The 11,472-nt window shown below is 39.0% G+C and overlaps 1 protein-coding gene and 1 pseudogene across 1 annotated transcript; one reads left to right on the top strand and one right to left on the bottom strand.

Moving 5' to 3' along the window:
- Positions 1-3,827: 3,827 nt before the first annotated feature.
- On the top strand, positions 3,828-5,480 carry LOC137714279 (uracil-DNA glycosylase, mitochondrial-like; annotated as a pseudogene).
- Positions 5,481-5,842: 362 nt separating this feature from the next.
- On the bottom strand, positions 5,843-7,215 carry LOC137716380 (aquaporin TIP1-2-like). Its single transcript, XM_068455825.1, has 3 exons — positions 7,062-7,215; positions 6,478-6,728; positions 5,843-6,394 (listed from the first exon to the last, which is right to left on the bottom strand). The coding sequence occupies exons 1-3, from the start codon at positions 7,192-7,194 to the stop codon at positions 6,020-6,022; spliced, it is 759 nt and encodes a 252-aa protein (XP_068311926.1). The 5' UTR covers positions 7,195-7,215; the 3' UTR covers positions 5,843-6,019.
- Positions 7,216-11,472: the final 4,257 nt, after the last annotated feature.

Below are 11,472 nucleotides of genomic sequence, written 5' to 3' on the forward strand. Positions count from 1 at the left end.
TAAAACATAAGCTTTGGATTTTTGTTGAAGTTTATTTTGTGTATAAGGCACTAACCAAGGAAAGCATCGACAACCAAACACCTTTAAAACATCATACTTTGGTTTTTTTTGAAAAATTTTCTCATAAGGGGATGCGTAAGAGAAAAGTTTAGTTGGCAAACGATTTATCAAGTAAACTGCCGTGGAACAGGCATCAAACCAAAAAAATTTTGGCATGTGAGATTGTGAAAGCATGACTATACTTGTTTCAATAATGTGTCGATGTTTTCGCTCGGCAATTCCATTCTGTTCAAGGTTTTTAGGACAAGAAAATCGTTGTGAAATGCCATTATCATTGAGAAATTTTTGAAAGGCATGGCTTTTATACTCGCCACCTTCATCACATTGAAGGGTTTTAATGGACAAATCAAACATTTTTTCAACTTTGGCCTTAAATGTAACAAAGATTTCGAACACTTCACTCTTGTTTTTCATAGGAAAGATCCAAGAATAACGAGAGTAGTCATCCACAAACAAAACGTAATAACGAAAACCTTCATTAGAATTAATGGGAGAACACCACACATCAGAGTGTAGAAGTTGCAAAGGAGATTGAGACATTGACTCAGACAATTTGAAAGGTAACTTTGTACTCTTGCCTAAGGGACACGACTGACAAAAACTGACATTTGAAGTACCGTGAATTGGTACCAATTTATTGGAAATTAAAAACTTAATTATAGAATTGGCAGGGTGACCTAGTCTTGCATGCCATGTATTCACCGAACATCGAAGGCCTACAAATGCTGAAATTGGATGCTTGAGTTGTCCAGTGCCACATGGAAATGGATATAATCCATTCTCACATCTCCCTCGGAAAAGCGTTTTCCGAGTCTTGAGGTCCTTAACAAGGAAATAATAGGGAAAGATTAGAAGATAGCAATTGTTGTCCAAAATGAACTTATGCGCAGAGAGTATATTTTGGGAGGCAGAAGGACAATGAAGGATATTATGCATGTCAAACGAGCAAGTTAGAGTATGTAATTTATTTGAACCAGAATGAGAGATAGAAATGCCAGAGCCATTACCTACACCCCCAATAGTTTCATTACCATTATACTTTTTAGGGTTAACAAGGTTCTGAATCTCAGGAGTTATGTGAGCATTTGCGCCAGTGTCCAACAGCCAGGTACCATTCTGTTGTTTGTTGAGAGTGACAGGGGCAGACGACATGGCTGCAAGGCGTTGAGTGGGAATTCGTCCTTCAAACGCAGTATTCATCCTATTATAACAATTAAGGGCCGGATGACCTGGTTTGCCACAGATTTGACAAACAATTTTTTCACCATTAGAGCCAACCCGCTCTCCACTGCATGGCATGGTGCGAGAGTTGTTGTTGGTTCGAGGACCATTGCCTCGTTGGTTGAACACGTTACCTCGATAGGATGAAGAAGCACCTCTCCCAGTCCCTCGAGTGCGGCCACCACCTCGACCACGAGAAGCAACAAAAGCATTGACCTGCGCAGATTCCACCAATGGAGCAGTGTACGCAGCCATTCTACGCTCAGTAGTTAACAACAGTGCCTCAAGAGTAGGGTAAGTGATTGGAGAATCACGAGCTTGAGCAGCATTGACAGTCATCTCGAAGGCAGGTCCTAGGTTGTTTAACACAATCTGGACCAGTTCAGCATCACTCACTGGTTGCCCTGATAGGGCAAGGTTGTCAGCAATCGCATTCATACGATCAAGGTAATCGGCCACAGTAAGATCACCTTTCTTCGTCTGCAATAATTCATTTCGCAGAAACAAAATCCTGTTTTGTGAAGTAGAGGCATACCGTTGCTCGAGTGCTTCCCAGGTGGCTCGAGCAGTCCTCTTGCTCGCCACGATAGACAGGACAGAAGCCGTCAACGAGCCATTGATCCAACTAAGGATCATTTGATCCTGTTGGACCCATGCAGTGTACGCAGGGTTCACAGTTGTTACACCCGGCAGATGCTTGGGAGGAGACTCCATCGTTCCATCAACATATCCCATCAGATCTCTGCTCTTGAGAATTGGGAGAATTTGGGCCAACCACAGTGGGTAGTTGGTCCTGTCAAGTTTGATGTTAACGACAGTGGTGAAGGGGTGGAACGGATGAGGGGAAGTGGGGTTGGAAGCGGAGGAGGAGGGGACAACATTGTTCTCAGCCATTGAAGCGTGGGAAGAAAAGGAGAATCGATGTCGTTAGACAAAAAAAAAGGCTCAATACCATGTTAGAATTTCTGATCTGAATAATAATCAATCTTCCTTACAGGCCTTACGGGAAGGCTTTGTTATATACACTACAACATACAACCTTTACAATTTAAAATACAAGTGACTGCACGCCACACATGCAGCAGCACAGCAACAGCACACAACAGCAATAGCACAGCAATAATAAAATGTCCTCCCTGCTGTCCATGAGTCAGCAATCACATGTCCTCCTTGCTGTCTTTCCTTTATGGCAATGATGACTATAGTTGTAATGATGGCAGTTACATACACCCATGCTTGCCGAAGCATACTGATCTCGTTTAACACAAGGTCCCCGGCCATGGATGTTTGGACCAGATAGAACCGGTACCAAGGACAGGATGCCAACTAGCAGGTATGCTTTTATTCTAACTGTACATTTCTATTAAGGTCCTCTAAAGCTTTGTCTATGTGCATGGTTCACCCTAGCTTCTACATAGTTAAAGTGGTGCCTCTACGATTAGCATCTCGAAGTGTACTGCTCTCTCTCTCTCTCTCTCTCTCTCTCTCTCTCTCTCACAAACACACACACACACACACACACACACACACACACACACACAAACATTTTCACTGTGCACATTATGTAAACGCATGCTACAAACTAACATGGACGTATTTGGAGTGAACCACGTAAACACTCGTGTCATTTGTATGATTGTAATTTCACCATCTCAATCCCGTTTTGTGCATCAACAGCTTTCTGTCAACTTCCATGGAAGATAATATAATTGCTCCTTTTCCACAGGCAATTATATGCTCAACGACACAATCTCAGTTAACTTTTTCCACTCAATACTTTAAGCAGTTACTGTTCCATTCCTTTTTTTTTTTTTTTACTGTACCAAGTCCCTGGCCTCTTTCAATATCTGATGTCGTCTTGTTGTCGACATTAGATTTTAATTATTGGATGCCATTGTTGTAGTTGGTGTAATAGGACAAGTGGCTCTGTCTCTTTTCTCCGAGCTTCCTGTTGAGTCCTTTGGCTTTTGCAGGTTATACGGTGGATTATAGTCACTCATCCATGTGCTGGATTCTGACTCAAAACCCACTCTGTGTGTGCATGTGTGTGTATTTATCAGGTGTTAGTTGGTGTAATAGGACAAGTGACTATGTCTCTTTTAGGGTAGTGCTATTCACACATCCCATTTTACCTCTCACACATTCTTGTTAAATTTTTGTTCGTTGATCTTCTTTAATTCATTCAATCCGACGGCCGGAAATTGAGAAGGGTGTGTGAGAGGTAAAAATAAGTGTCTAAATAACATCACCCTTTTTCTATTAGGTGTTAGTGGTGCGTAGAATATAAAAAAAATATTAAAAAAATAAAAGGATGTGGGGAAAGTAATTTGAGGTGTGGGAAAAGGTCATTTTAAGGCATTGAAGTCTATTTGACGCTTGAAGCAGACTCGGAAGTCTGTATTTTACTCTTGCAAGTGATGCACACTTTTGTCCAAAATGGAGGAAGTTTGAATGAAAGTTCGATTTTGAAATGCTAAGGAATGCAACTACAAGGGTATTATTAAGAGTTTTTCCACCACATGAGATATATGGCATACATCACAACAATGAGTAGGACTTTCGTGACACTGGTACACCATCATTGTAGTGTCATGTACCAAAGATACAATGTCATGCGTGAGCCTTTTTGCATATAACATTGTATCATGAAATGTCGCAATAACAGTGTACTCAAGTCATAAGAGTTGCTCCCCACTTCCTAGAGCATATGCTGCCGCCACATCCATCTTTGTGGTCCAAAGAGGCCGGCATGTATTCTGGGGCCTATGTGCCTCAGTTGTGGTTAGCCATTTCGTTGCATGTTTTGGCATGATATAGCAACCCGATTATCTCTTAATTTAATAATTAGCTGAGTTATTTATACTTACTTAATTGGGTTAATCTCAATTTACTACCCTTAAGTTTTGTGGTTTTTAATATTTGGCACATGAAGTTTTTTTTTGTTCCAAACTCATACCTAAAGTGTTAATTTTGGAACAGTCTCATACATCCGTTAGTTTGACTGTTAAATCAGTCGTTAACTAATGACGTGACACTTACGTAGACAATGACTGAACGTCACATGTCAATATGAGACCCACGTGAATATTAAAAATTTTAAAAAATTTAAAAATAAAAAATTTAAAAATTAAAAAAAAAAAAAAAACTCTGGGCCACCAAGAAAAACAAAACCCTATTCGATCTCTTCCCATCTGCCCAAGTTCCCTCCGCCAAACGCTTCAGATCCGATTCCACCGCAAGTGCCGACCACTCACTCTCGTCTACCACCAACAATGGCTCTTCCTCGGCCGCCTCCACCGACCTCACCGCCCAGCAGAAGCCACGCATCGAATTCCAAAGGCTGCTCGCCAAAGCCAGACGCAACCTCTCCATCTGCTCCGACAGAGTCTCCTATTCCAAGTCCAAATGTATTTAATTAGTTAAATCAAATTTCGCTACATTAATTACTTTCTGCAGATTAATTTGGGGTCCGGGTAATTACAAATTAGGCGAAGGAGTGAAACTGGAGGAGCTGTTGGTGGAGGAGACGTGGCTGGAAGCGTTGCCGTCGGAGCTTCAGAAACCCTACGCCAAGACCCTCTCTAAGTTCGTTGAGAGTGAACTCTGCGGCGGCGTTCCCATATATATCTGCCCACTCACTTGATCTTCAACGCCCTCAACTCCACCTCTTTCGACAGGGTCAAGGCTGTCATCCTGGGTCAGGACACGTATCACGGTCCGGGTCAAGCCATGGTCTCTCTTTCTCTGTTCCTGAGGGTGTCAAGGTCCCCTCAAGTCTGGTTAATATAATCAAGGAACTGAACAAAGATCTTGGCTGTTCAATTCCATCTCGTGGCGGTAGGGTAGGGAAGAGAAGGGAGGGAGGACGGAGGACGGAGGAGGAAGGGGGTCGGGAGGGAGAAATTTTTGGGTGTTCCGGGTACACCAAAAAATTTTGGTGTACCCTCACTCATAATGTGGACCCTATCCTCATTTTTTTTTCAATAAAATAATAAAATCAAATTTTAATGAGTGTGGGTACACCAAAATTTTTTGGTGTACCCGAAACACCTAAAAATTTTCCGTCGGGAGGGGTGAGGGGTGGGGTAGGGCGCCCAGATATATATATTTTTTTAATTTTTAATTTTTTAAAATAATTTTTTTAATATTCATGTAGGCCCATATTGACATGTCTGTGTGGGCGTCATGTTATCAGTTAACGGCTGATTTAACAGTCAGACTAACGAATGTATGAGACTGTGCCAAAATTAACACTTCAAGTATGATTCTGGGACAAAAAAAACTTCATGCACCAAATGTTGAAAACCACAAAACTTGAGGTTAGTAAACTGAAAGCCACGAAACTTAAGGTTAGTAAACTGATATTTATCCTAATATTTTAATCAAACGCATACATGTCCCTTTACACCAAAAATGTTTTTTTTTCTTTTAAAAATGGGAGCGTTAACAAAAATCATTTTAACGAAAAACCACATTTTGACACTAAAAAATTAATCATGATATTATTCATTTTATCTTTTATTTTGTCCTTATCGTTACCACTCAAAGTTTTCAAGTCATTCTCATTAGTTTTTCTTTTAAAAAATTGAACACGATGACGAACGGAAAACAAAACAATACAACTTCCACATCAAATTCAACAATTAACAACATCCAAATTACAAAACGTCACCAAACCACCACCCATTTCATCAACTTGAACTGAAACCAAAAAGCAAAACAAAAAACTTGAAACTTCTTAGTAGTCTGCGGTAGGGAGCTGCTCGTGGGTGTCTGGGCCGATGAAGATGAGCTCGTAGACGACGGCGGCAATGGCAGCGCCGATAAATGGTCCGAGCCAGTAGACCCAGTGGTTGTCCCATGTCCAGCTGACGACAGCTGGGCCGAAGGAGACTGCGGGGTTCATGGATGCACCGTCAAAGGCACCGGCAACCAAGATGTTGGCACCAACAATGAAACCGATGGCAATGGGTGCAATGGTGCCGATGCTGCCCTTCTTGGGGTCCACGGCGGTTGCGTACACGGTGTAAACCAAGCCGAAGGTGATCACAATTTCGAGGACCAGAGCGTTCCATACACTGACGCCAGATGATAGGGAGAAAGCAGATGTTTCCTGCATCAAATCAATTAACATGTTAAAAACATTGGTTGTTTCGATTGAAAGTATTAATTAGGGACGATGGGTTAGTGGCATACCAATCCGCCGGTCGCAAACTTGAGGAGCAAGCAAGCAACGACGGCTCCGATCAGCTGGGCAATCCAGTACAAGATAGTCCTGACGAAAGTGATGTGGCCACCGATGAAGGCTCCGAATGTGACGGCAGGGTTGACATGCCCTCCGGAGATGTTTGCGGCGATCGAGACGGCGACAAAAAGGGCGAAGGCGTGCGCTAGGGCAGCAGCTACAAGGCCGGCGGGTGTGGTTGATGCATTGTCAGTTAGCTTGTCTGCAAAAACAGAAGACAAAAAAATTAAGCAATGCGTACTATGACATAATAAATAAATAAATAATCACTTAGATCTACGGTTTAATAATATTTCTCATTTTTAAGTGGCAAGTTCCTAACCAATTTATTCTTCCATCTCTTATTATAAGTAGAACATAATGTGTTTGAGCGAATGTTACATAAAACAAAGTAGGAAATGAAAGAGGTGACTTCAACATAGATCATTAAGATCCGTGCTTGAAGTATATAGTTTAGATTTACAGTATGATAATATATAATACGTTTGAACGAAAGTTACGTAAAACGAATTGGGAAATGGAGAGGGTGACTTACTGAAGGCCATGCCAGACCCTTCACCAGCAAAAACAAAGATCAGGACTGAGATGAACTCAGCAAGAGCTGCTTTCAGAGCATCAGCCTGACCAAACTCAGCTGCGCTTCCCACTGCAATTCTGTTGATCGCCATTTGGACTTTTGACTTAATCAAAAAGCCGGACAGTCACGAGGAAAATAAGCTGCTTTTGCTCTGATTGCTTTTGGTTAGTGTCATAGTGACACTTATATATAGGGGTCCCTAATGACAACGTTAACACGATGAGTAACCGGAATAGTCGGTTTCCATCCGGTGACATCTGAAATTCAACGACATGTACAATTGGCAGCCACCTGTCATTGTCTGGGAGGGCTAGTAGGCGGGCCTCCAATTTGTTCCCATCTTGCCACGTGGACGGCTGATGTGACTTGGAGGCTTGACTGATCAGCTATGATGGAGAAGTTTGATCACATTCACCGGCCAACGTTTTGCCTTTGCGTCATTGCGGTTGTGGGTCCTCTCAATGATCCTCGAAAATTTAGACTGACCAATATTATTTTATTTATAATTTGTGGCTAAGTGTGATTAGTTGGTGCTGGCTTCACTTGTCTTTTATCATGCACTAATCATCAAGCAAAAAGGAATTCCCAACATAATTATAGTGATTAAATTCATTTTTCATTTGTTAAGAGTAATATTGCATTGGTCAAAATGCGAGATCATTCAAAATTCAAATTCAACATGATTTACTTATTTACATTGCGGAATTCAAATAAAGACGAATGAAGAATATTGCTCCTACTTGCCTTTTTTAACTTACGACAATGTTCTAAGAATTTCTATGTGAGTAGAGTATAACTGCCATAACAACAAATTGTTTGATAGAAATCATCCGAAAAAGCTAAGGTATGGCAATTATAGGCAAATCGGCATAGATTTTTGAACTACTAAGCAAGAAAGCGAAGAGTGATGCAAACTTAGGGTACGTCATGTACTTAGTATAAAAACTGCATAAATTCGCTACTAATTGAGTACATACAAGGTAAAGAGGGAAAATGATGTAACTATATGTTGGGATGATTGTTTCTATCCCAAAAGTTGTTGAAAGAAAGCGAAATTCCATGTAAATAAACAAGATCATGGTAACATTTATGTGAAGATATTTAAATTATAAAAAAACAAAATGCTTTACAACGAAGCATCTCATCATCATATAAACTAATGTGGTTATAAAAATTAAATTGAAATTGTGGGCCGCGGGGGAATTAACAACGGTATATTTTTTAGGGTTAGGTTGTTTGTATGCATATACATGATTTGTTTGCTATCATCTCACCTATCCATTTAGGTTTCTCCTAATCCATTGTTAAAACGAAAAGGACGAACCGTCAATGTCATCTAATAAATGAGTAGCAAATAAGCAAATTACATCATATTCTTATAGGATTAATTACCAAAAAGAAATTATATCTTCATATTGTCAATTCAAACTTTTTTGTTCGTTGTTTATAATGATAAGTTCGGGTATGACATTACAATATTTTAAATGAAGACTTGTAGCATAACCGAATCTAACCACTTCATTTAGAGATCGGTTTGGTTTGTTTGGTTCGACCATTTTATATGAAGACTTGTTTAAGTGCTTCTGAATAAAAAATGGAAGAACCAAATGAAGAAAATTGAGGTTCCACCATCAATTGGCAATATGAGGAATGACTCAACTTTATAAGCACATGCAACCCCTATGTGAGATTGATCATCTCAACACGCCCACATGTGATGAATTTTCAAACTTAGCACATGTGGCCGTTGGGCATCACACATGGGACAATCTGCTCTAATACCTTGAAGAAAGTTGAGGTTCCACCATAAAACCAATTGCTAATATAAGGAGCAACCCAACCTCTTATAAACATATTCAAAGTCTCTCCTTTCTTCGATGTGAGATTGATCATCTCAACACTAAACTGGTCACTAAATGAAAGTAGTTTGATTCGCCGTAAATCGAATCAATATGAACCAGGATGTTAGATTGATTTGGTATGTATCGAACCAAACTAGTCCATACTCATCCCTAATTAACAATATGCTACTTGTTAAAAACAAATAAAGTTCACTATAATGAAAAATTAAATAACATGGTGTCACATGTTATGAGATTCAAAATTTTAGGACCTTTTTTTTCCACATCTCAAGCATTTTTCTTTTGTGGCAGGGGCCGTAGAATATGTGGCCATCACGATGCTAAAATAAGGTTTCATAATGCCATTCTTAATTTGTTGTTGTGCTCTGCTGTCATATGCAGATATGCTATATATTATAATTCCACAACTAGCTACTACGCTTTGTAGCATGACATCTCCGCTAATTAAAAGTATACTAAGTGGGTAATTAGGAGATGAACTTAAAATTTGTCTCCACTTCAACATATAAATTAGTATTTATTAATCATTAAATTATCAAAGCCGACCACAATGATATGGATGAGCCATTTAAAATTCTAAAACCACATAAAATAAGCAAGAACATGACACAAATCCTGAAATATAATTATCCACAGTTTCATTCGTATTGGTATTGTCCGCGAATATATGAGATCAAGCTCCATGTTTTTTATAAAAACAAAGTCTCCCTCCCTCTCCCTTTTTCTCATAATTTTATATCTTATCTGTTGATTAATTTATCTAAAATGGACGGCTCACGATCACTAATCATAATTAAACACTATACCCTTTTTAGTTTATAGTTTTCTTGGATCAGATCCAAGTCGAATTCAGAGAGCTAGCCAGCCAATCACAGTTTGGTGGTAGAGGTGAGCTGTAAACTCTAATAACCAAATTCGTTTGAGGCATGCAGTTAGTAAATATGTTTTGTATTATAAATGGATTAACAATGTCTAGGATCACATGCAGGTGCTAGAAGGTTTTATTTTTCCCCAAGTTGGAGATAGTTTCTTGGCATCTTAGCAGTTGGTTCCTATTCGATAACATGAATATTTTTGGATTGCCATGTTAGACTGATTAATGAAAGAGGAAATCACAATCCATCATTGCTTAAAACTAGTTAATCCTTTTTAGCATATCCTTTTTATGGATGCTAATAGTATCTTGTTATGATAAAAATTTCTACCGTCGGTTCAAATATAACCAAAGTTGTGCTAAAAAAATAAAGGGCAGTTAAATTGTGTACCCTTCGAGTTTAGGTGAAGTGACAGTTTGATCCTTGTCATTTGAAATTTACACAAAAAAGGCTAAAGATACGAATTTTGACGCCATTGGTTCTTCCTTAATTAGTAATCTAATCATCAAGTTCATCTTTGTTTTTCTGACGTAACACTCGGTGACCTATTTTTTTCTTCTTGATTATTTTTCTTCATGATTCATTTTTGGACTTAAAATTGTATCTAGATGACAAGTCATATTTATATAATGTTTAATTTTACATGTTTTACGTCATGTGTCTTTTTAAATAAGTTATGTGACACAATCATCGGAGCTCCCGTTGTTGTTTTTGGTCCTCTCTTTCCATATAAGGTTAGACTTCATCCCTACATCCCTTAATGTTTCATTCTCGTTGTTTTGAGAAGGCTGCTGCCACCAATATATTCATTTTTGTGTGAAAAGTTCATCATTTTCTTCATGAAAAATTGATTTTAAATCCGAAAAGAAATTGGTTCACATCCACATTTTGCATGATGATCTAAGATACACTTGTTCCTTATAGTATATAATCATCTTAGGTATATTTTGTCTTTGTCTTGAAGTTTCAATCAGCCATGTCGTTACATATTTGTGTTGTTGTTGGTGCTACGAAGATGAAGAGTTCAAGAAGGAGCTGCCATGTTTTGCAAAGACCAAAATCTTGGTGATGTGCGAAGATGAAGTTGCACGAAGGTATATAAATGCCTCTTCGAGTAGATTAATTAAGACATAAACCGCTATTGAATGTTACCTTTGTATTTGAACTTTATCCACAGTAAATACCTGGTTATAAGTAATGAGCACCAGTTTTTCCCAAACGTGGGTTTTGCGGGTGAACACCTCTTTTGTGTTCTTCGTTTCGCTTTTGTGACTTGAGAGTTGTTGAATGTTCATCCAGCAATCCCCATAAGTTCATGGGAATTTTTGTACATTGTTGTATATGAGTTGATGTTAATGAATAAATTGCTATTTAAATATTGCTAGCTCGACGTGCCCTAGCGTTAAGGTTGCTACGATTAAGCATGCTACGTGTTCCAGTAAATGCATATAAATGTGTGTGAATTTTTTCTGAAATGTTAAGTTCATATGTACACAGGCCGCTCACCTAGAATTGTTGTGCTTGATTTCTGTGTCTGTTCTAGTCATCTATATTTAGTTTTCTGATAAATTACTATGCAGTAGGTTTGTGAAGTCTGCTTTATGTTCGTGTGATCTTGATCTTGAGTCATCC

This window comes from Pyrus communis, chromosome 14 (genome assembly GCF_963583255.1).
Source record: "Pyrus communis chromosome 14, drPyrComm1.1, whole genome shotgun sequence".
NCBI classification, from domain to species: domain Eukaryota; kingdom Viridiplantae; phylum Streptophyta; class Magnoliopsida; order Rosales; family Rosaceae; genus Pyrus; species Pyrus communis.